This window comes from Balaenoptera musculus, chromosome 8, assembly GCF_009873245.2.
Source record: "Balaenoptera musculus isolate JJ_BM4_2016_0621 chromosome 8, mBalMus1.pri.v3, whole genome shotgun sequence".
NCBI lineage: Eukaryota > Metazoa > Chordata > Mammalia > Artiodactyla > Balaenopteridae > Balaenoptera > Balaenoptera musculus.
This window is the reverse complement of record NC_045792.1, coordinates 92,756,023-92,780,941: the sequence shown is the minus strand read 5'-3', so window position 1 is coordinate 92,780,941 and position 24,919 is coordinate 92,756,023. Positions and strand designations below refer to the sequence as shown.

At 39.0% G+C, this 24,919-nt stretch overlaps 2 protein-coding genes across 4 annotated transcripts in view; both read right to left on the bottom strand.

Moving 5' to 3' along the window:
* The window catches only part of TTC17 (tetratricopeptide repeat domain 17), a 147,668-nt gene extending 144,470 nt beyond the window's left edge, over positions 1-3,198 (bottom strand). For both annotated transcript variants that reach the window (XM_036859291.1, XM_036859292.1), the window contains exon 1: positions 3,005-3,198. In XM_036859291.1, the coding sequence (XP_036715186.1) occupies positions 3,005-3,163 (159 nt within the window). In that variant the 5' untranslated portion in view covers positions 3,164-3,198. The remainder of the gene's footprint in view (positions 1-3,004) is intronic.
* Positions 3,199-11,776: 8,578 nt separating this feature from the next.
* The window catches only part of API5 (apoptosis inhibitor 5), a 37,927-nt gene continuing 24,784 nt past the window's right edge, over positions 11,777-24,919 (bottom strand). The window contains exons 9-14 of one of the 2 annotated variants that reach the window (XM_036859293.1): positions 24,112-24,293; positions 22,736-22,829; positions 21,500-21,556; positions 19,078-19,154; positions 18,419-18,555; positions 11,777-13,930 (exon numbers count right to left, since the gene is read on the bottom strand). In XM_036859293.1, the coding sequence (XP_036715188.1) occupies positions 13,848-13,930; positions 18,419-18,555; positions 19,078-19,154; positions 21,500-21,556; positions 22,736-22,829; positions 24,112-24,293 (630 nt within the window). In that variant the 3' untranslated portion in view covers positions 11,777-13,847. The remainder of the gene's footprint in view (positions 13,931-18,418; positions 18,556-19,077; positions 19,155-21,499; positions 21,557-22,735; positions 22,830-24,111; positions 24,294-24,919) is intronic. The other variant, XM_036859294.1, reaches the window with a different exon arrangement.

The window sequence follows — 24,919 nt, the reverse complement described above, 5'->3', positions numbered from 1 at the left end:
TTTCCCTAATATTAGGCAACTTTAAAAATGAAATCAGGGGGATTTCCCTGGTGGCGCAGTGGTTAAGAACCTGCCTGCCATTGTAGGGAACACGGGTTCGAGCCGTGGTCCGGGAAGATCCCACATGCCACGGAGCAACCAAGCCCGTGCGCCACAACAGCTGAAGCCCGCGTACCTAGAGCTCGTGCTCTGCAAGAAGAGAAGCCACCACAATGAGAAGCCCGCACACCCCAACGAAGAGTAGCCCCCGCTCAACACAACTAGAGAAAGCCCACGCGCAGCAACGAAGACCCAATGCAGCCTAAAATAAATAAATAAATAAACGTATAAATAAAAAAAAAATTTTTTTTAAATGAAATCAGGGAGCTCCCTGGTGGCTTAGTGGTTAGGATTCCGGGCTTTCACTGCCGTGGCCCAGGTTCAATCCCTGGTCAGGGAACTGAGATCCTGCAAGCCGTGCGGCACAGCCAAAAAAATGAAATTATACTTCTGTTCTCACTCAGATGTTATAACTAAAAACAAGTAGCAAGGGATTTGGTATGCCTGGTAAGACACAGTACATATACTAAATTTTACTTAATTTTTTTTGATGTGGACCATTTTTAAAGTCTTTATTGAATTTGTTACAATACTGCTTCTGTTTTATGTTTTGGTTTTTTGGCAGTGAGGCATGTGGGACCTTAGCTCCCTGACCAGGGATCGAACCTGCTCCCCCTGTATTGGACAGCGAAGGTCTAACCACTGGACCGCCAGGGAAGTTCCTATACTAAATTTTAATTAGTTATGTCTCTGAAAGTATGAATAGATGTGCAGTACACCCAAGTCCACGTACTAAAGAGACCTTTCAATTCTTTAATAAGTATATCCAAATGTGATAATTAAGCACAATGTAAATTGAGGTTTGGATTCTGCCTGCAGTCAAATTACTGCCAGGAAGGGCTGCATGGGTAATGTATGCAGAGCTATCAGACTGGAACTCAGAAGCTGACTGTGAGGTCCAACTCTCTTACTTTATTTACATGGGCTTTTCCCCTCAGATTAAATCCAACTTCCCTTCCCTAGCCTCTTGTTGTCACACTGTAGTCACCAACTTTATTTCTTCTGGTATAAAATTTTGTAGTTGCCTGGACTTAACACTGTAAATGTTATGTAGCAAAGTGCTGGAAAATTCACCAAAGAGGATCAGTAAAAAGGCATGTAGTAAAGAAATCTTGCTTTCCTAACTCTAAGCCTAACTACCTACTGTAGGAGTGACTTGGAAGAGATCCAGAAGATTCTGTAGATTTCTCCCTTTCTCAAGCAAGTTTTTAGTAACCCCTACCTTTCCCCCACCAAAACATATGTACCCAATGTGCAAAAAGAACGAATGTGTTAAAAAACAAAAACCAAATCAGATTCTACTTTCCCTTTGCAATGTTCAGCATATAAATACATTTCTACCAGCTTTCTACCACTTTTCAGGTGGGCTACTTTCTCAGCTGAGTTAACAGGACATCAAAATGAGAAGAAGTCAATGTCAGGGAATATAAATGGCTGTGGCCCAAAACAATACTGCAAAAGAGCCAATAGGAGAAGGGCTCCCCAAAATGCAGCAGGACTTAACGCCACATCTCCCTTCATGAGGGCCTCAGGGAAAACCATCATCAGGAGAGAGAAGAAGGACAGAAGCAACCAGGATTCACACAAGATTTCCAATCTTTTGTTACCGGTGAATTTTGTAAGTGTTGTCTAGGGTTTCTGAAACACACATGCATATTTTAAATCTCAGCTGGTATGGCCATGAAAAGGAAATTTTTTTCTAATGTAACTTAGGTATAGAGAAATGCCACCCCACAGAGTCAGTCTTTTCTCAGATATACACTGAAAACCACTCACCAAAACCAACGCTGACTTTTAAATTGCTTTACTCATTCATTACATTTAAGACAAAATTTGCCATCACATGGTGAATCTAAATGTGAACCTCACTTTACACAAAGGTAAGCCTAGCATTGTGTTCCTATCACCATTCATTACATACAACCCAGTACTTTCACAGGACAATGGTTAATACATTTCAGATCGGTGGGCTAAATTAAATTGCACGGGGCACACAGATCACTTTCTAAATGTTTGCTGGACTTTATAGGATTGTTCTCAAGTGTTGGAAGTCATTAAGTTTATCAATTTCTGTAGCAGAACACACACTCATGCATTCTTTAGGCATCAGCAGCATTCACAAAATACAGGCCATCAGAAAGTTATGTAAGAAAAGCAGCCTCTCCTCTGAGGAATTAATTCAACCTGACAAGAATCCGGGAAACCGCATATCCTCCCTGAGGGGCTGGGCCACAGGAACTAGGTAAAGAAACAATGCAAAGAACACTGGGAAACTAGGGCGGTCGACTGCTGAAAAGATGCAGGCAACGCCACCAGAGGCATCCTCAAGCATTCCTTCGCAAAGAGGGTGTGCGTGTTGTGTCTAATGAGCCCCTGCTGACCTGGGTAACGGTACCAGCTGAAACCACCACAGCTTGACACGAACGCCAGCATGTGGGACAGGAGACTGGGGGAAGTAGCATTAGATGACACACTGCCTAGGGGTGCCGAAGCTGTCACCTCCCTGGGACTCGCGCACACCCGGGCGCTGCCACCTGCTTTCTACTTCCTCGGGGAGGACTGGTGACGCATGGGCCAGAGAGGCACCAGAGGAGGGATAATGAATCCGGGTTTTAAAGCTAGAGAGCCAGATAATGTCCCCAGGACACGAACTCCCGGGGAGAGTCGCCCGGCCCCAGGGGTGGAAGCCTGAGAACTTGCAGGCGGCCGAGGCCAGGTCCAGGACACAAGTGGGAAGGGGACGGGTCCGAGGGCTGAGGTCGCCCACACCGCGACACCGGGACCGTGGGAAGGCAGGCTGGGGGCGGGGCCGCGCGGAGCCAAAGAGCCAGGGGCCGGACCGGGCCGGGGAATCGCCCCCCGGGCGAGGGCGGGCGCGGGCGGAGAGGGACACCCTGGCCGCTACCTGCTGCTGGATCTTCCCATCCTCCGTGACGACCCAGTGCGTGGTGGCGAAGGCCCCTCGAGCTGCCACACTTAGCAAGGCGGAAAGGCTGAGGAACCAGCCTGGACTGGAGCACGGCGGCAGCTCGCACCGGCCGCGGACCCCTACTGCCGCCGCCATCTTGCCCCCCCCAGCCCGGGCGCTCACACCGGAAGCGGAAGTGGACCCCCGCCGTTCGCCATCTTGGGGAGGTCGACGCTGGAGGAGGAGGAGCCGAGGGGGCGCTGCCCGCTGACTACCGGCTTCCTCGGCCTCGGGCTCGGTTTAGGCGGCGGGGAAGCGCGGCCTCTGCCGCTGGCCCAATTTGGCTTCAGGTCGGAGACCGCTTTCTTATTATTGTTTTCCTGTGCGCGATACGATCTCGGAGCGTGGGAACCAGAGGGAGAGAAAAGTAGTGTTCCAGTTGGAGCCTAAGCCAAAATGAGAGGGCTCAGAGTATATACATATAACTCTGGTTTAAATAAAAATTATTTTTATTTCTGATTGTGTCAAATGGTTGGAAAATAAAAGGTGTGCTTTCGAAACACTTAAGGGAAGGGATAGGTTCTCTTTTATTCTTAAAACCTCACAATAGGGGGAGCTTCAGAATTGAGAGGGTTGTTAGTCTAGGGCAGCGCCGTCCAGTAGAAACGTAACGCGAGCCGTGAACCACAATTTAAAAAAAAAAAATGAAATAACATCTTATTTAACCCATTATATGCAGTATATTATTAGTTCAGTGTGAAATCTATTAGATTATTATTAGATTATTATTAACATCTAATTATTATTAGAAATTACTGAGATTTATTTTTGTACCAAGTTTTCGAAATCCGTATGCATTTTACGCTTATAGCTCATCTAAGTTCGGACTAGACAGATTTCAGGGGCTTAACAGCCACGTGTGGCTAGTGGCTACCTTACTGAACATCATAGGTCTAGATCTGGCGACCAGCAGCATTGGCATCACCTGGGAGCTTATTAAAAAAGCACATTCTTGGCTCTTCTGTCTCTTCCCATCAGATTATACCTTTTAACCAGAGCCCCAGGTGACTGGTATGTACATTAAAGTTTGAGAAGCACTTCCTTCTAGTGAATCAACACGCGGGCCAAGCAGACTAGCCTGGCTTCTAGGTTCTAGTTAGCTATGTCGTTTTAGGTGTGTCAAGGCTGCCTTCTAGCTATATGTGTCATTTGATGTTTAGGTTCATTATGCCTTGGGTTTTTTTCTTTGGGAAAAGGAAGATGAGAATTATGCCTGACCACTTCCCTACTCAGGTGTATTGCAAGAAAACAAATAATTGCCAATTGTTTAAACATCACTTCATGCTATGGAAGCTGTGACCACAGTACTGGCTTTTTATGTCTTCTTAGAGCAGCTTTTCTTAAGAGTACTGAAGTGATGAGCATTACTTTCATTAAAAATGTATGGCTTACCTGCTTTTTTTGCCTGGTACTCTGCTAGACCCTGGGTATGAAAATCTGACCACTGAGCAGTGTGCAGTCTGGTGGGATATTGGCAAGGTAACAATTTACATATAGGATATTGGGGGTGTGTAAGGGCTCATGTGTAGAACAGACAGACCAACCAAGTGAAAGTCTTAGAGCAAAGGTGCTGTTTCAGGCAGAATAAGCACTAAGTATGAAAAGGTGAAATTGGTGGCAAATTGTAAGGGTTTCTTGTATGTTCTCAGCATCTTATTTTTAGGCATAGAAGTAAACCTTACTAGTGTATAAAGCTACTAAATAATGACAGTCACCATCATCTAACATTTGCTGAGTGTCTAATACATACTGGGCACTGTACACACATAGTTCCAGTTAATCTTCACTAACTTACCAGGCGTAGGCTAGTTAAGTAATTTGGCCAAGATCATACAGCTAATAAGCAGCAGAACTCAGATTTGCATTCAGGTCTACCTAACTTTAGAGCCTGAGCATGGATGAAGGATGGTGAGGAGTTTGAAAGAAGCTCCAACATCACCTCTTTCGGCTGTCAGCAATTTCTTTGACATGCACAAATTAACTTGTAAAGGGGCGGAATAGTAACTTCTATAGCTTTAACGTACCACCCACCTTCGTTTTCCTTAAATGATAACCCTTGTCCTTTGGGATCCTGTGTTAGTTTTCTGTTGCTATGTAACAAATTACCACAAAATTTAGCAGCTTAACGTACACTTATTATCTCAGTTTCCATGGGTCAAGAGTCTGGCATGGTGTGTGTGGGTTCTCTGCTCCGTGTCTCACATGGCTTATACCGAGGTTGCAATCTCACCTGAGGCTTAGGAGCTTCTCCCAAATGCTTTCAAGTTTTTACAGAGTTCAGTTCTTTGCCGTTATAGGACCGAGGTCCCAGTTTTCTTGCTGCTTACTGACTGTCCTCATTCTCAACTCCTAGGTCACCCACCATTCCTTGCCATGTGGCTTTCTCAGCATGGCAGTTGTTTCTTCAAGGCAAGCAGGGAAATGTCTCCATCACTTATATCTCTGACTTCTTCCATCTCTGATCTCTAGGCCCAGATTTAAAGCGCGCATGTGATTAGATAAGGTCTACCTGGATAACCTCTCTTTTGAGTAGCCCCATGTGAACTGATTAGTAACCTTAGTGACATCTGCAAAAATTCCCTTTGCCATATAACATAAAACTAGAGGAATGATACCATATTCACACATTTCCCCCACTTTCAAAGGAGAAGATTTTATGAGGGCAAGGATCATTGGGGGGTCATCTTAGAATCCTGCCTGCCATAGATCCTGCCTGCCAAGTTCCACACCTCTAGTCTTACTGAACTATGTTTTAAGCATCACACAGTAATACTTAGAAGTGCTCTTGCTCATCTTGTTCCTTGCCTAAAATCCCTCTCTTGCTCTTTTAAAATATATTATTTAAGGTATAGCTTAAATCCCAGATTGTAAAAAAATCTGTAAACTTCTATTTGCCTCCTCTGAATTCTGTAACACTAATATGACAATCAATACCATGTTGCTTTGTGATATTACTTTGTACATTTTGAACAGCTAAACTCTTGAGTAGCTCTTTGTTTAACTAGTTAGACTGTTAGCATCTGAGGGCAGGAAGCATTTCCTATACTAATGTATTTTTATCTTCCATAAAGCTTCCATACTTAAGTGGTTTGTTTAGTTTTTTATACCCCCAAAAGGTAGCTTTCCCATTTTATATGAATAAAACAATGAAAAATTCTAATCCAAATAAAATTGTTGCTACCAATTTTCTACATCCAAATAGATCACTTGTTACCCTTCTTTTATTCTGTTGTTTTAAGACCTGATATTTTTTCCATTTTAAGTGCATATTTTCTCTTTATACTTACATAAAACCTGTAGAAATATAAGATGGTAGTTACCAAAATTGCTGATAATCTCTAAATTGTGATTCAATTCTTAGTTGAACAAATGATAGGAAAACCCATAACTGCATTTAATTTGCTCTTCAGCATAAAGTATTTTAGCACATAGGTCCTTTAATTTATCACTATCATTATAAATTATAGATTTTTTTTGAAGCTGGGAATTGGACAATGATAAAATGATCTTTCTGGATTATTAATTTCCTCTCTTGGGCCACTTTATCTGAATGTTGTGAAGGATCTCTATACTGTTTATTTCTTAGAGAAAACTTGATATAAATATTCCTGAGAGAGTTAACACCCTGGTTTAAATTCTGTTAAATGATTATCTTTTGCTTCATAGTAAACCAACGTAAATCTTTGTGGCTTAAGTTCTAAGCTATAAACCATGATTTATTATATTTCATATTTTTTGGCTGGACTCAGCTGGTGGTTCTCCTCCTCCTGCTGTTAGCTGGGGTCACTCATAAGGCTTCATGCAGCTGGACCTTGGCTGGGTTTGGAATGTTCCCAAATGGCTTCACTCATGCCTAGTGCTTACCTGGAGTAGCTGAAATGGCTAGGGGTGGCTGGGCCTCTCTCTCTCAGTCCCAGTAGTTAGTTACAGAGGTTTCTTACGTGGTGGCTCAGGGCTCCAAAAGAGTGAAAGTAGAAGCTGTCAGGCTCCTTGAGGGCCAGGCCCAGAAAAGTGTCACTTCTGCATTCTATTGATCAAAGAAAGTAACAAGGCTGGCCCAGAGTTAAGGGGAAATGGAAATAGACTCATCTTGATAAGTGAAGCAGCCTGTTTGACTGGGAATAGAAGGAATTATTGGCAGCCTGCTACATATAGTTAATTCCTTCAGTGATTTTGAACTGGTGGAGGTTTAAAGGGTTGATAGGGAGGCTGGTTATGGCAGGAGGGGCTATCCAGGTGTATCTCCCCAGCAGCCATACACAAAGTGAAGAGGGTTTTCAAAGGAGAGGCAGAGGATACCTAAATAGTAATTTCATTAGAAATTATGAATGTAGTAATTTCATTTAGAAATAGTTCGCCAGTAGTTTGTCTGGCAGTCTGAAGCATGAGGACTACTTTGGATGAGACCAAGTGTCAAATCAGCCCAGGATTCTAACTCACAGTGACACCAGGGCTGCTCTGAGGATAACATGATGGTCAGCCTCAAAAGACTTTTCCTGATACAGACTTACCAGCCATTAATTTATCCAAATCTTTGCAGCTGTTAATACATTTGGGGGCGACAGTTTCCATGGAGTAATTGTATTGTGACTGTTCAGTCTGTAAGTAGCTACAGGTCATACCCGCCCCACCCCCAGCTTTTACTCCCTCACATACACCCAACTTTCAGTATCCTGATTTTATGATTAAATCCAAGTTCATTCTATTCAAACCTTTTAGTGCGTTTGTGCTTTTTGATCTTATCCATCACTTCACAGCATACCAAGTTTTAGTTTTTCCTTCTAGAAATACCATTCCCTCATCTTTTATTTGCTCTTCTTGTTTCCTATTCTTACGTATTTCTTGAAGAATACAAACTGGAACTGTATGTAGTAGTCTGTCTAGGCTTTGTCTCAGATCTTGTTTCTATTATCAACTCTTTTTTTTAAAAAAAAAATTATTTATTTACTTATTTATTTATTTATGGCTGTGTTGGGTCTTCGTTTCTGTCCGAGGGCTTTCTCTAGTTGTGGCAAGCGGGGGCCACTCACTATCGCGGCCTCTCTTGTTGCGGAGCACAGGCTCCAGACGCGCAGGCTCAGTAGTTGTGGCTCACGGGCCCAGTTGCTCCGCGGCATGTGGGATCTTCCCAGACCAGGGCTCGAACCCGTGTCCCCTGCATTGGCAGGCGGATTTTCAACCACTGCGCCACCAGGGAAGCCCTATCAACTCTTTAATGATGACCAGAATTTTACTTGATTTTCTTATTTGTGGCTATATTAGTTTTAAATGTACAGCTTCTAGGACTAAATCTACAGTTTCTTAGGATTTTGATAAATTAGATTTCATTTGTTTTAGTTTCCATCACACTTGCTAGAATTAAATCCCACTTGCTGTTTTCTACCCATCAGAACTGATCTGAGTTCCTCCTATGGGTTCCAAAATGGGGAGGAAGGATAGTGAGCTGAAGGAGCACCCTGTACGTGGTCCTGTACCCAGCATGGGCGGAAAGGCTTCCCAGGGAGCGTGAAATCTAGTCTGACCTGAAGAAGGAATGTTAGCCTGATGAATGGGAGGGGGAGAGTCAGGGAACAAAGATTTTCCAGACAGAGGAAACATGCCCCAGGATCAGAAAGAGCATGTGCCCTTTGAGTTATTGAAAGTAGTTCACCGAAGGTGAGTTTAGGAGTTCTGGGGTCAAGATTAGGAACCTAAGCACTTTGAGAACTCATTCTTTAGCACAGCTTGGTATTCTTTTTTTTTGTTTTTGTTTTTTTTTTTAATTTATTTATTTATTTATGGCTGTGTTGGGTCTTCGTTTCTGTGTGAGGGCTTTCTCTAGTTGTGGCAAGCGGGGGCCACTCTTCATTGCGGTGCGCGGGCCTCTGACTATCGTGGCCTCTCACTATCGTGGCCTCTCTTGTTGCGGAGCACAGGCTCCAGACGCGCAGGCTCAGTAATTGTGGCTCACGGGCCCAGTTGCTCCGTGGCATGTGGGATCTTCCCAGACCAGGGCTCGAACCCGTGTCCCCTGCATTGGCAGGCAGACTCTCAGCCACTGCACCACCAGGGAAGCCCCAGCTTGGTATTCTTAAAGCCAAGTGTTCTGCACGTTTTGTTGCCTCCATTTCAAATGCCTTTCCTTGAGATCTTCACTAGGCTGGCTCCAAATCATCATCCAGGACTCAGCTCAAATGAATTCCTCGGAGACTTTTTCTAACCATTCTTTCTATGTGAGCTCTTACAAATTATCACCTTAGAATGCTTCAGTGTCCTCATAACACTACTCTCTGAAATCAACTTATTTATCAGCCTCTGCATGATAGAATGTAAACTCCATGAGAGTTTGCCTATCTTGTTCACCACTATATCCTCAGCATAAAACACTGCCTTCTACTTATTATTTATTGAAAGCTTACTATGTACTAAGCATTGTTTTAGATGTATGGGATTATCAGTGAACAAAATGCAAAAATCCTTACCTTTGTGGCATTTTAGCCACGTTACATTCTACTAGGGGGAGACACTAAAAATATGGTAAATTATTGGGCTGGCCAAAAGGTTCGTCCATTTTTTTCCATAAGATGGCTCTAGTAGCACTTAGTTGTCTTTAACTTCATTAGAAACAATTTTGTTAGACTGTATGTGACAGCTGTCATGTCAGCATTTAAAAAAAGACATCAAAATTGGTGAATTTTTGTGTAGCCATTTTAATATTGAAGATGGAAGAAAAAAAGCAACATTTTTGGCATATCATGCTTTATTATGTCAATAAAGGAAAAAATGCAACCGAAACGCAAAAAAAGATTTGTGCAGTGTATGGAGAAGGAGCTGTGACTGATTGAACGTGTCAAAAGTGGTTTGCGACGTTTCGTGCTGGAGATTTCTCGCTGGACGATGCTCCACGGTCGGGTAGACCAGTTGAAGTTGATAGCGATCAAATTTTGAGACACTGAGGACAATTAACGTTAAACCATGCGGGAGATAGCTGACATACTCAAAAAATCCAAATCAAGTGTTGAAAATCATTTGCACCAGCTTGGTTATGTGAATCACTTTGATGTTTGTATTCCACATAAGTTAAGCAAAAAAACCTTCTGGACTGTATTTCCGCATGCGATTCTCTACTGAAACGTAATGAAAATGTTCTGTTTTTAAAACAAACTGTGATGGGCGATGAAAAGTCGATACTGTACAGTAATGTGGAACGGAAGAGATCGTGGGGCAAGCGAAATGAACCACCACCAACCACACCAAAGGCCGGTCTTCATCCAAAGAAGGTGATGTTGTGTATATGATGCGATTGGGAGTCCTCTATTATGAGATTCTTATGGAAAACCAAATGATTAATTCCAGCAAGTACTGCTCCCAATTAGACCAACTGAAAGCAGCACTTGACAAAAAGCATCCAGAGCTAGTCAACAGAAAACGCATAAACTTCCATCAGGGTAACGTAAGACTGCATGTTTCTTTGATGACCAGGCAAAAACTGTTACAGCTTGGCTGGGAAGTTCTGATTCGTCTGCTGTATTCACCAGACATTGCACGTTCGGCTTTCCATTTATTTCGGTCTTTACAAAATTCTCTTAATGGAAAAAATTTCAATTCCCTGGAAGACTGTATAAGGCACCTGGAACAATTCTTTGTTCAAAAAGATAAAAAGTTTTGGGAAGATGGAATTATGAAGTTGCCTGAAAAATGGCAGAAGGTAGTGGAATAAAAGGGTGAATACATTGTTCAATAAAGTTCTTGGAGAAAATGAAAAATGTCTTTTATTTTTACTTAAAAACTGAAGGCACTTTTTGGCTAACCCAATATACAGTATAATTAGGATAGTATGTTAGAAGTTGGCAAATGCTCCAGAGAACATTAAGTAGGGTAAGTGGGTTCTGGAGTCTTGGCAGGGTAGAAAGGGGCATTGCGGTATTAAACAGGATTCCCTGAGAAGGTGATCTTTGAGGAATCGAAGGGGTAGAGTTAGACAGGCAGGTATGTGGCTAGAAAGAACAGCCAGTGCAGATTCTAAGGTAGGAGTGTGCCTTTGCCTAGCTGCATGAAGCTGACTGACTGGGGCAGAGCAGCAGCTGAGGTCAGAAACTTTTAATTTAAGCCATGGCAGTGTTTTTGATTTTTATTCTAAAACGAGGAGCCATTGAACAGCTTCAAGTAGAAGAGTGGATGTTTCTTTGCTGCTGTGTTTAGAACAGGCTATAGTCAAGTGTAATAGCCGGGAGATGAATCAGGAGGCTATTATGAAACTCCAGGCAAGAAAGGATGGACATAGACATTTGGCAGTCCTCAGCATGTAGATGCTATTAGAGACATAGGACTGGATGTGATCACCAAGAGAATTTAGGTAACTTTTTCTGATCCATCCTTGGTGCTACTTCAGGAAAACAAAGGCTGGGAGTCAAAATAAGAAGTTGCTTTACATAATAACTTGAGGGAAGAAATTATTTCATAATGATTTGGCAAGTATCTGATGTTTTGCTTTGACAGAAAGAACCAAATCCTTTTTTCAGAAGGGTATTAGCTTCTAAAAATAAATTCAAAAGGTTGAAAATGAAAGATAACTTGCAATACTGAACCCTTGAAAGCAGAGCAGTATTTTGTCCATCTTTATATTTTCATGGTCTAACACACTGTTTGGCACATGAGAAGCAATGAATAAATGTTTAGTGAATATCCAAGAATCTGAAGTTATAATCATAACACAACAAGACACAAAACAAAATTACAAAAGGAAATTTATTTCAAAAGCATAAGGGAACATTTACATTTGAACAAGGGGATATACAGGTGTCTTGCAAAAAAAAAAAAATTCGTGGCATGAAGTTTTTCGTTCAAAGTTTTGAAGCAGAAATAACCTAAGTTGTGCACTATTGCCTTAGGAAAGGGAAGGGGAACAATGAGGTGGTAAAGGAAGGAACACAGTCAACTTAATATCAAACTTTAGAAAGTAAAGTCGCTTCTGCTCAGCTTTGAGTTTACAAATATTAAAAAGAAAAAGAGGAAAAATTACACTTAATGTTCAAATTTATGTAACTGTAGTCCCAAAACAGCATCTATACTTGAAATGGCTTTAGGCCACTGGCTGATCTGCCGTTGAGGTCCAGGCTACCTGGTCACAGTTTTCAAATGGCAATTCCATGTTCCTGTGTCTGCTCAGATTCCAAGGGAGCTTAGGTTCAGCTCACTGTCTTTTGGAATGTTTAGAGATTATTGCCACCACTCCATAGTCAAGCTGACCAACTTCTTTTGCTCACTTGTATCGTTCTAGTCTTCAAAAAATATTTTCCCCATACACATGTGCAGTAATTCTAACAAAGGGGTTCTGCCTATCCCCCCAATATAGAGGTAACAGTAATGAAGACACCTGCATTGGAATCACAAACTATGCCTCAAAAAAAATGTCAAACTACTAGAAAATGTCACTCAGGCATTGGATTTGAATAGCAAACTTGGGGAGGGAAGATTAACTGTGGAACAAAAATATATGAAACATTCAAATGCAGAGCAAAGGGCCTATGCTACTAAAAATGCCCATGACATTAAACACTCCACAAACCCCCCATCTGTTGTTTTAACCTAAAGACTCTATTGACTAACTTATACAATAATTTTGATTAATAACCTGAGAAGTTAAAATCTTGAAAGTGGCAAAAGCAAACTGAGAGAGCATCCCTTACTTACTGGTATACCATGTTACCAAGTCATCAAGTCACTTTTTCTGGGCTGCCCTGGTTATCAAATCCCCAAATTCTAAATTATTCTGTCTCATCCTGTAGAAACCTATATGTACATCAGATTCAATATTCTGGCTATATTTCTCCAACAGGGATCTCCAAATTTATCTTTGAAAATGCAGCCTTTATTTTTAGTTTCAAATAACAATAATCATTTAAGTGCAACTGACTCAAAAGCCCTCACTACTTGAAGGAAAACCTAGATAACAAGTTAATAATGGATTCAGCCTCAAAAGGATAATCACCGTGTCAAAGACTACCCGTTCCTGGAATTTTAAAAAATGATTTATGTTGTGTAGTCAAGTTTCGCAGCATGCATATATATATATATATATATACACACACACACACATACACAGATATATGCTCATGTATGTATGTATATTATACATACACATTTCTATGCAAATAGTAAGATCCCATATTCAAAAATTTATATCACAACATATGGAGAAGAGTTAAGTAAGCAGTGCAAAGCAACTTACTTCCTCCTAAAAATGTAATGTCATTTCTACATTTTAAGAAAGCTGGTAAGTATTTTGCTTTTCTGACAGAAGCCAGGAATGCTGCACCATTGCCTAGCGGCTTTATTAAATAACAATGAAAATAAAATGTTAAGACTGACCATTACTCTTCTCCATATGTTGGCTGGGGGAAAGACAGAGAGGACAGGAAAGTCAGTAACCTTTCAGAACTGAGGATCTTTACCAGTTATCAGAACTAGACTGAATTTTATTACATTTTAGATTTGAATAGCTCTCAATAACAAATTATCAAGATGTTTAAAAGATTCACAATATGAAGTCTGAATAATGGTGATATTGCAAAAACAAGTCAAGATTGCAGACAAAGCATCCAAAAATATCGCTGTGGTTTTACCTTGGACACAACCATGGTCTGTTACAAAAGTAGATCATACATACAAAGGTATAAAGGACATTAAGTTTTTAGCTGAAGGCAGCAGTCTTTTTAAAGGGACATCCCCGGCAATCCAATGAGTAGTAGAATTTAAGTATATTAAGCTCAAGACAATGCTGAAGACTGTGACTTCTCATTCAGTAGAGTCTTCCCCGACTACGATTTCCTCGTGCTCCCCAACCTCGGCCACCTCTACTTCCCCTGAAGGCTCCTCTCTGCTCTACGAAAAAGCGAACAAGGGTTTAGGTCTTGTTCAGGACTTCACGGGACAGCACACACAGAAGTCATGTAGCTCGCAGCTCTGAACGTAGCAGTAAGTAGGCTCTATACAAACAGCATCAGTATTCCGCTAGTCCATCTACAAATTCAATCTTGACATAAAACCAGGGCATCATATATGCCAAAGCACGTACCGCAAGGTGCCTACATTCACAGTAGGTACTCAATTAAATGCATCCCATTAATAAAGATATTTCAAGGTGACAATGTTATAACTACATTGTTAGTTCTTTATTTTGGGGTTTATCACTACCAAAGATAAGTAACGAAACTAGAAAAATTTCTATACTTAATATGGAATTAAAGCCACTGGCCTTCAAAAGTTAGTGCCATATATGTAAAATATCCTAGACTATCAATGATCAATTCTGAAAAATCACGCTAGAATGAAAAATGTACCTTTCAAATGCAACGAATAGGCAATTTGTTTTGCTCACCACATTTCAAAATAATGTTGATACAAATTCCGACGGCTTTTCTCACTGCTTTTTCAGCTATGTATGAGCTGCTCAGAGTGCTGCCGAAAAGGTGATATGTATATATTACAGTGTTTGGGTTACTGACGTAAATTAAGGATATCTTTTGCTGAAAAAATCAAGTTAGTTGTGTCATATGGTAGAATGAGTCCTTGATTTATTGGTCAGTCTGTTTTACAGCTGCAGAGAAATATTCCTCAAAGGAGTCTTTCCAGTGAAGAAAACTGATTGAAGTTATCAGCAAGGCAGGACTTTTCATCATGTATAAGTAAGAGTCTCAAACTTCTAATTCTGGAGATAGAATCTCCTCATTGGAACTTTTCAGACTTCCTCACTGCAGCAATCTTGTTAGGAGCAATAAAAAGAACCTGGTGTTGCCATTTTTGATCCATAATATTGGAGGCTTGAAAAATTCCTATCAAGTCAGTACTGCAATCCATTTTTTGCCATTATGGCTAGAAATATAGTTACTGTATTTGGGTGATGTTCTGATTTCTTCTTTTTTTTTTCCCCTCCAGAAACTCTTGAGTTAGAAAACTAACTAGACCTTTCCCCAGCTTAGCCAACATTTACCTGTGTAACAGAACAGAATCTGATTCAAAGTCACCTCTCATGTCATGACACATTTTTCTAAGTTGATTGGTATGCAAACTGTTTAAATGAAACCATCGTGAGCCAACACGTTCAGAAAATCAGAGGTCGTCTGTGGGTAAGATACTCCCAGTGATAGATGCAATGACAGTGGTGCATTCTGGGAGCATAGCAACCTTAATACAGCAACTTCTTGATGCTGTAACTCCTGCATTTTTGACTGTTTAAGACTTGGCTTTACCCATGCAGATGTCTGGATATTTTCCCCCATCATACTCATTATAAAACCTTCATTTCTCAGTTTACATTGACACACTTAACAAATCAACACCCCCATAGCTATCATTATTAGCTATAAGCTAACAAACTACTAAAATCTACCCTTTCAATTGTTTTTCGATCAATTTTAATATGAAGAACTCAGTTACCCTCAATTGTTCAGCTATATCTAGTAAGTATATTAAATACATAGTATGAAGGTATTATTTGCTGTGATTATCTTTTCTGTATTGGTTATTTCTTTTTGATCTGCAACCGAGGCAGCCATTTCTACAGTACAGGGAGTCACCAAACTTTCTTTTTTCTTCATCCTGAGGGACTATTCTGCACTTTAATGATCTTTTCAATGGTTTCAAGCTTACTAACACTGCTTACAGTTAAAATTATACTTTAAAAATTATTTTTATATTCTAAAAAGGTAAAAGTTGAAGGATACAAGTCACAAAACGTAGAATTAGTACTTGTGGGTTACCAGGGAACTCTGTTCTGCATGAAGGAAAACTATACATGGGTATATGTTTGCAAATAATTTAACTGAAAATGCACCAGGAAGCTGAACTAAGTTACGGGAACAAACGCCATTTGATAAAGCAAATAACAGAGACATTGGTTAGTAAAGTGATAAACTTGGATAAGGAAAAAAGTCTAAGTATGCCTACATGGACTCAAAGAACAATCACAAATTCTGGCTCCTTCTCTGTAGTGAACAAATTCAGGCCCATGACACTGGCACAATCTATTTTCTTTGCAGTAGACTTGTTCACTGTAATAAGACAGCGATATTAGTATTACCTGGTTCCCTATAACACAAAAGGAATAAATTTCCCAAACCTGCAGTGTGTATGACTCTTTAAAAACAAAACAAAACAAAACAAAACAAAACCCCCCATGCAACCAGTCTTCCTTGGAAAAATAAAATTGAGCTTGGCTGATATAGAAAAGTGGAATTATGATGGTTTTGCCAAATGTGGGTAATAAAATCTATGTATTAAAGACTCAAGAACACAAAACATTTTTTCCCTCCAATTTTGAGACAACTCTGACATCCCAGGAAAAAAAATCCAACAGTTTCTCTTTCTTCCTGACCCACTGTCAGTTCCCTAAGGAAAGGACATAAAAAAGGTAGAAAAAATTTGAGGTAGATTGGTCCACCAATTCTCATCTATAGTACCAAGAACTGTTTTCAACCGAATGGGTGAAAGAAATCCAGGGAAACTCTGAATTGTTACTATGAGAATACTTACAATCTGACACATTCAACTCCCCAAAATAAAAGTACTAGCAGAAATTTTGTTCCTACTTTCCAATAAGAACAATCAGAGTTTAGTTTAATTTATGACAAGCACTCCAATTACAAGGTTCACCCCTATAGGAATATTAAAGTACAGTAATACCAGACACAAAAGACAACAGTTGTGTCTGTTTTGCCATTCTGTTACTTTGATGACTACGGAACAACTCAAGTTGTGACTCCTGGATTTTTTTTTTCTTGGCCGCACCGTGCAGCTTGTGGGATCTTAGTTCCCTGACCAGGGATCAAACCCCCCAGCAGTGAAAGTGTGGAATCCTAACCACTGGACTGCCAGGGAATTCCCTGGATTTTTGTCCTGAGTAAAACTGCTTATTTTTTTCACATTGATAATTAAAAAAAAATCACATACAACCTAAGGCTTTGCATTTTTCACACCTCTTTTCCACATGCATCACATCATCTGATTCTCCCTATCAGGCAGGTAATGAATTTCACAGGGCAGAATGCTTATGGAAATTCAGAGTAACTGACTTGCCTAAGTGAAAATAAATACAATTTAATTCTCTATGTATTGCCATACCTCTTGATTACTTTCATCTATATCAAATGAAGATAGTATCTGAGAGAATAGTTGATTTTAAGAATGGTTTTGATAAACACCACATTGAATCATACAAATGACAGAGGACAATATTTGGTGCAATGAAGTAACAGAATCCTTTCCATTTACAAAATGCTTTTGCAAATATTTTTTTGAAGTTTTTAAGCTCTATGCTATCCCTATATTTCAAGTAGGAAAAGAAGCTAAGAGATGCACATTTACTTATTATTATATAAGTAAAAGAGTTCAGTGATCTTTTGTACACTAAAGTTGCCTCAAAGAGTCTGACTGGAGTAGAAGGGTTCATTTCACAATCTAAAATTGCCTTTCTATAATCTGTTTGCTCAGATATTAGAGGAATTTAGCTATCGTAGGAGGAATTTACTTAACGTCACAATCATCTCACCCTGGAAACATTATAGAGAGCATATTCTTCAGAATGTACTTTTTTGGGAATAATTACTGCAGAATCAATTCTGCTTGGTAACCAAGACCAATCACAAGTATGTTTGGTTTTGAATATTAAACTTGGTCTTCTTAAGCAAGATTAAGGATCTGAGTCAGTGAAATTTTTGTCCATTTTTCTTTATTAGCCAGTGAGACAAACTTCACTTCTGATTCAACAGCCCTGGGAGAGACTGGACTAGTGGGAAGCTCTCCTTGCACTGATGTCTAAAGTTGAAAGGAAGACTGCACTCTGGGCAGTGGGGGAGACTGCAACAGGACACATCTTCTTTGCTAGATGATGCTTTAACATCTGACTCTACCTTCTAGAACTTCTCCTTTTGAAGTAGTGCAGAAGATGGGAGGACAAGCAGTAGGCTGACAAGGTCCAAGAAGGATCATTAATACCACATCTGCCAAGAATGGAAGCTATATACATTCTTGAGGGAGAATGAACAAAATGTCTTGCCTTGAAGCTAAAACAGGGAAAACCAGGAATAGATGGTTCATGCCATCTTCCTTCCTTTTTTTTCCTGTTGGCTCCTCTGAATACAAGAGGCACATTTTTCAGGTTCTCAGTGTTACATGCTCAATTCAGTGAGCCCACAAGGATGAGTCAGAAAGGAATGGGTTAAGTTGTTTCCCCAACAGTTCAGGTTCCCCAAACTAACTCGAAAAGTCACCTGAAAGAACTATGATACTCTATTTAATTAGTAATTAAAATCAAGTACAACACAATTTCTGCCTAATCTCTCATATTGCTTGTACCCAAACGGAAACGCTCACCATAATTAAAGTTGCCCAAATTGCTGCTATATTTCCCACTAGGAGGATTATAAATCTGCCTGGCATCCCTTTTTGGTCCTGCTGAAGACTTCTTGGGTGGTGAGCCTGAAGTTGTATCTTCATTGGCTCTCTTTTGCCTATAATGGTAGGAAGAACAGCAATTAAAAAAAATTCTTTTATAGCAGAGGCTATCAATATATTTATTATATCTGTTACAAAAGACATCCCAAAGATGACAGTCACATCAGAAAAAAGGAAATAACATTCTGATGTCATCAAATTAACTGTGCTTCAGTTATGCAGACATTGTCAGAGGGGCATTTACAAGGCTTTACAACAATCTGAAATATGTAGCTTCATAGATTATACACAAGTGACTCATTTTATAAAACTTGTCAGGAAAGTCTTATTAAGTTACAGCAATACGGACAAAGGTTTGAAATTCCAGAGTTGTATTCTACCAGTTTATTTTATAAATACTAGATTAGATTTCATATTTTAAGTCATGCTTCTAATAGTCATAGTTTAACATCTTATTAAGAATCATTTAACTAATAATGTACCATTTTGTACAGGAAATGTAAAATCTGAATTCAGATTTTTTCGTATTTGTAAATCAAACATTAGAACACTTTAATCCCTTTAAATATGTTTCTTACCCAATTTCAACCTTCTGTACAGGTTTCCAGGATAGTGTTACTGTGCTCTTATACGAAGGAGGAATGTGGAAGAGATCCTGAAGAGACAAAATTAGAGATTTCTAATGTGTTTGGTGGTGCGGGGAGTGGTGGTAAGGGTAGAAAACAGGGAGACACACTTTAATTTTAGGAAGGGAAACTAATTTATCCTTCTTGCTTTTGCGCTGATGACTAAAATAATAACCTAAAAAATAAACTGCAAAAGAAAAGTAAACAAGGACAATTTGTTTACAAATTACATCTATTACTTCAATGTTATTTTGTGCACATCACTTAAGAAACTGCAGCTAACTTTTTTCAAATGTCATTTCAAGTTATATGACAAAAATATCAATATTTATCAACTTTAATCAAATCCACAAGTAGTCTCTTTTGCACAGGTGCAGTCACTGACGTGCTTTAAGGAAGATACAATGGTGCACTCTGCATTTGCTTTTGCAGGTTTTTAAGTGGTTCAAAACTAGAACAAAACTAAAGGTCTGGCTAATCATGTTTTTCTTCCCCTCAAATATCTATATATTACCAATAAGGAAAAAACTCACAAGATTTAAGTACTAAATTATTAATATATGGTAATGCAAATATTTGCTGAATTTAAATGTTAACATAATCCAGAACTGAAATAATCTAACCTCATAATACCCTCAAAACTATGAATGAATTTCTAAATATATTTATTCTTGGTATTTTACCTAACATTTCTTACCAGTTTTACTCTAATTTTTATATACAGGCAAAATCTGATAAAAGTAAACTAAGTTTCTTTCACAGTTAAAATGAATATGTGAATAAAAATCACCTCCTACTATATAAAACTTAAGTCCAGGGTACCAGATAAATGCAGGAAATTAGCCAATATAAAGTCCTTTGAAACAAAAATTCTTGAGGTTTCTAGTTGGAGTGATTTAGCATATAATAATGTTATTTATTAAGAAAGTGTCAACAGGAAGAAGAAGGGGGAAGTCTTCAATTTTAAACATGTTAAATCTCAGGTGACAATGGGAAACTGGAGTTATAGTTTGTGGATTCACTGAAATAGAAGTGAAGGTAAATTTTGGAATTAGATGCGTCTGATTAGGTAGGAACTAAAGATTGCAAGCAGATGCCATGGATGGACCAAAGCACACCAGTTTTTCTTGTGATTTCCCTAAAACAAAGAATTGATTGTCATATTTAAAAAATATTTCAGAATTTTTTGGTCAGGTACCCTACACATTGGTTGCTGACCCTATTCATCACTCTTCCCCACACAACTTCCTACTGCAGTCATCTTTAAATCACTCTGGTTTCCTGAACAGGAAACTGTCTCATCTCCATGTGTTGGGTCATAGTATTTGCTAAGTTTAAAACGTTCTTAACATCATAGTATATCTTCAACTTTGACTTATAGCATCAGTTCAAATAAAGTCAAATCTCACATTTTAATGTATTAATCCACCATTTGAAATTATTTATATTTGAGATTTGAAATAAATGGTGGCTATGATAAAAATTTTCTTTGCGATGAGTCAGTATTCTTACCTCTTCTGTTTTTAATGCCTTTTCACTTTTCCTGTTGGCAATGATACTCATCCCTCAATGTCTCACTGTTTTCTCTGAAAAGCTTCCCTTTCTCTTCTGATAAAAAGTAAGTATTCCATGGGATTTTTACCAGATTAGTTTTAAGGCATATCACTAGCCCTGATTTTGTTGCTGTTAGGCTTTGTGCTGTAAGTGTTACAAATATTTCTTTCTCCCATCTGGCTACAATACTATCAACTTATAACAGTACTGTTAACTTACAGTATCAAATGATGGCTACTTTGTTGTGATTCCTTTTTTGTTCTCTCAGGTTATTAGTTTTTTGTTTAGGCTAACAGATACTTGGGGAGGGTAAACAGAACTGAAGGATATTTATGGCTTAATGGTAAGTATAGAAAACTCTCAATTTATTACATAGACAAGTTAACAGAAAAGACCACAGGACAACATTTCATGTGCCACATAAGACTGTTCATTCTTAGTGTAAGCAAAGCAGGGTTTTATTGGTCATTCAAAAGGACCCGATAGCATTAAGACTATAAGAATTTATAAGTCAGTGAAATTTCTGAGTCTAAATGTATCTGCTCCAATGCTCTGGGTCAGAAGAACTCTGCATGCCTCCCTTTGTTTGCAGTATCTTCTGCAATAACTTTTAAATAAATAAAACAATGTATTATTCTATAATTGCTACAAAAACGTCACTCGGTGTTATGAAAGGCATAAAGCTTTAAAAGGCCAAACATCTGGAATGTAATGGCGTCTCTCCTTAACCAGTACCATTGCAGACATAGAGACATATGGAAAACCTCTTGCACTAACTTTCTAGCTGGCTGGGATGACTTGATAAGAAAGGAAGACTTACCTTGATTAAAACATTGATATTATTTGTTATTTTCAATGCAACAACTTTAATCTTGTTCTGCAAAAGGAAAACAAAATTAAATTAAAATGCCAGTAACTTTCATGATGTATATTTCATTCCCGTATAGAACATGAATAATTCCACTTCTCTTTCAGAATCATTTCTACAGTTAGAGAATTCCTTGGTTTATATTTACAGATAATGCTCAATCCTATTTCTTGACTCTAAACAAGTGTAGAAAGGGCAAAGAAAGCAAATAATCTTTATCTTCCCTTGACAGGTTAGAACATTTAAGTGTTATATCTAGAATTTACTTGAAAAATGAGTAAGGGACAGGTCATGGGCACACAGCAGTTGTTTTAAAAAAAATATCAGTTTATGTTACAGGAAGACATAATGAAAACTTAAAATATTTCATTAGGACCAAGATGACGATTGATCAAAATAGATGAGATCAGGGAAAACCAAAAATCCCAACATAAACACATATAGTTTGGTACAGAATTGGCAGTTTAATATTTTTTTCTAATGTAAACTAATATTTGGGCTTCAAAAAGGTGAAATTAAAAATATCACAATTGCTGGGCTTCCCTGGTGGTGCAGTGGTTAAGAATCTGCCTGCCAATGCAGGGGACACGGGTTCGAGCCCTGGTCTGGGAAGATCCCACATGCCGCGGAGCAGCTGGGCCCGTGAGCCACAATTACTGAGCCTGCGCGTCTGGAGCCTGTGCTCCGCAACAAGAGAGGCCGCGATAGTGAGAGGCCCGCGCACTGCGATGAAGAGTGGCCCCCACTTGCCACAACTAGAGAAAGCCCTCGCACAGAAACGAAGACCCAACACAGCCATAAATAAATAAATAAATAAAAGTCATAGTAATAAATGAATACTTGCCCATTAGCACAAAAAAAAAAAAATATCACAATTGCTAATCAAATATTTAAACAGAATGTGCTGCTAATGAGACCCTAGTGAAAGACTGGTATGCATCAACATTTGATAACATTGTTCACAAACATTGGAAACATTCAAGACATTTCAACAATGATAAAGTTTCCTATATAACTTAGCATATAACTAAATATGTAGTCTTCTAACATTGTATCTTCAACTTAGAGTTGTATCATCCTTCAAATAAAGTCCAATGTTACTTTTCAGTATATGAATTCAGTCTGAATTTGTAATAAATGGTGGCTATTATAAAAATTTCCCAACAAGATGTAACTGAGTATTCTTACCTCTTCTGTTTTTAAGGCCTCGCCTGTTTTACCCTGGAGAGCCAAGCGAAGTTGTCTGATATAAACCTGCAGGCCCCGTGCAAAGTACTGCAGCCTAAATGAAGAAGTATTTGCTAATTAACAAATCATCACTTCAACTTTGCTTTTATACCTCAACTTTGTTTTTAAATTCAAAGAATACTACAGCTAAATGACCTTTACCAATAAAGAGTAAATTTTGAGGGGGACTTTCTTTTAATTATCAATGTATGATCATAAGAGATACACAAATAAGTAAAATAAAAGCAGTTTTTCTTCGTCAAAAATTGGAATAGATCCACACTCAACCTGGCAAGGGAAACACTTCTGGCACTGTGCTAAGGAAGCTTGTTATGTTAACCTGCAAGGCATGTGCCTAAATTAGAAACAACCAGGAGCCATGGACTAGAATCAGGTGGCCTGGGTTCTTCTCTTCCACTAGCCAAATGAAGGTCAAGTGACATAGACAAGTCACTTAATCTCTATGTTTACCTGCTAAGGGGGGACAGTGTTTGACCCATTTGCACCTTAGGGTCCAGTTTAAAAATAAAACAAAACTGCAGATTTTGCAAAGGATGTTGAGTAATCTCTTTTTCAAATTTGTTCCCAGGTAATATGTGAAGAAAGGTGGTAACGTAACTCCACCGCCAACTTCTAGGAACTCTGCTTAACAACATGGCATCGCTGTTTTTTTTCACTTTCAGAGTAATTTCCTAAGATGCCTGCTTCTGGTCAAACGTTTCACCAAGTATTAAACCTCTGCCTTACCAAAGCATAGAGGACAATAACAGATGATACAGTGGCCAAGCATCTCAAAACTTAAGATGTGAATTTGTTCATGGAATGATTTAATACAAAATATCTTCAGGAAAACGACTTATATTGATTTCTCCAGTGCTGCTCCTCCAGCTGCACTGTAAGGTACTAATAACACTATAAGACAGTAATAGCAGATACAGTTTACTGAATACCCACTATGTGCCAGGCACTGTGCTTAAAGCTTTTCATCCATTGTCTCATTTAATTCTCACAACTCTATAAGGCAGGTACTATTATCAATAAATTTAACAGCTGAGGACAATTTGGGGTGTTAGAGAGGTTAGGGAACCTGCCCAAGATCATGAAGCAAGTAGGGAGAGCCAGAGTCCATTTTTGAAAAAGGTCATCTTCTTCCATGCATTTGCTATGCCACAATAGTTGTATGTTTATATATATTCCTGTTTTGTGGATCTTCCATTCTTTTGCACTGCAGTAAGGCAGGGTGGGGAAAAAGCTCTTATAAAATGAAAACAAAACCTAGGGAGCTTCAAGATAGCTTTCACCTTTGTCAAAGACTGGCCACTTCAATCATACGTCACCTGATTTTGAAATCTTTGAGCTTTTCTGCATTCAGCTTGGCTGTTAAGAAATCTGGTAGTTTTCGGCCCAACTGGTGAAAGCTATACAACAAACATTCCACATAACTGAACTGCAGCTTGGGTTCTTCATTACCAGCGTTCTCCCCGTTTTCTGCTTCTTCTGGAGGGAGAGGCATATACTCCTAAGACATGAAAATAGAGAGATGTATGCAATCTGCTCTAGACACTCTTATTATAAGCATATACTCAAGTAATTATACGGCACGCTTTTAAGACATGAAGCATTAAAAACTAACAAGATAAGAAATTTAAGTAAGATATCCCTTTTACATATTGGATCAATAACCCAGCCTGTCAACATCCCATATTAACCTATAGTATAGCTGCTACTACTGCTACTACTACTACTGACAGTGAAAGTGACTAACATTTATTAGGTACTAGGCAGATGAACGAACTGAAGTTCTGAGAGCTTAGGTAAGTTTCCCAGAGTTAATAAGCTGAAGAGGCAGGATTCAACCTGGGTTTGACATCAAAAGCTGATGTTCTTAAAACAGTATGGAGGTTCCTTAAAAAACTAAAAATAGAGTTACCATATGATCCAACAATCCTACTCCTGGGCATATATCCAGAGAAAACTCTAATTCAAAAAGATACATGCACCCCAATGTTCATAGCAGCACTACTTACAATAGCCAAGATATGGAAGCAACCTTAATGTCCATCAACAGATGAATGGATAAAGATGTGGTATATATATATATGTAGACACACACACACATATACACAAACAATGGAATACGACTCA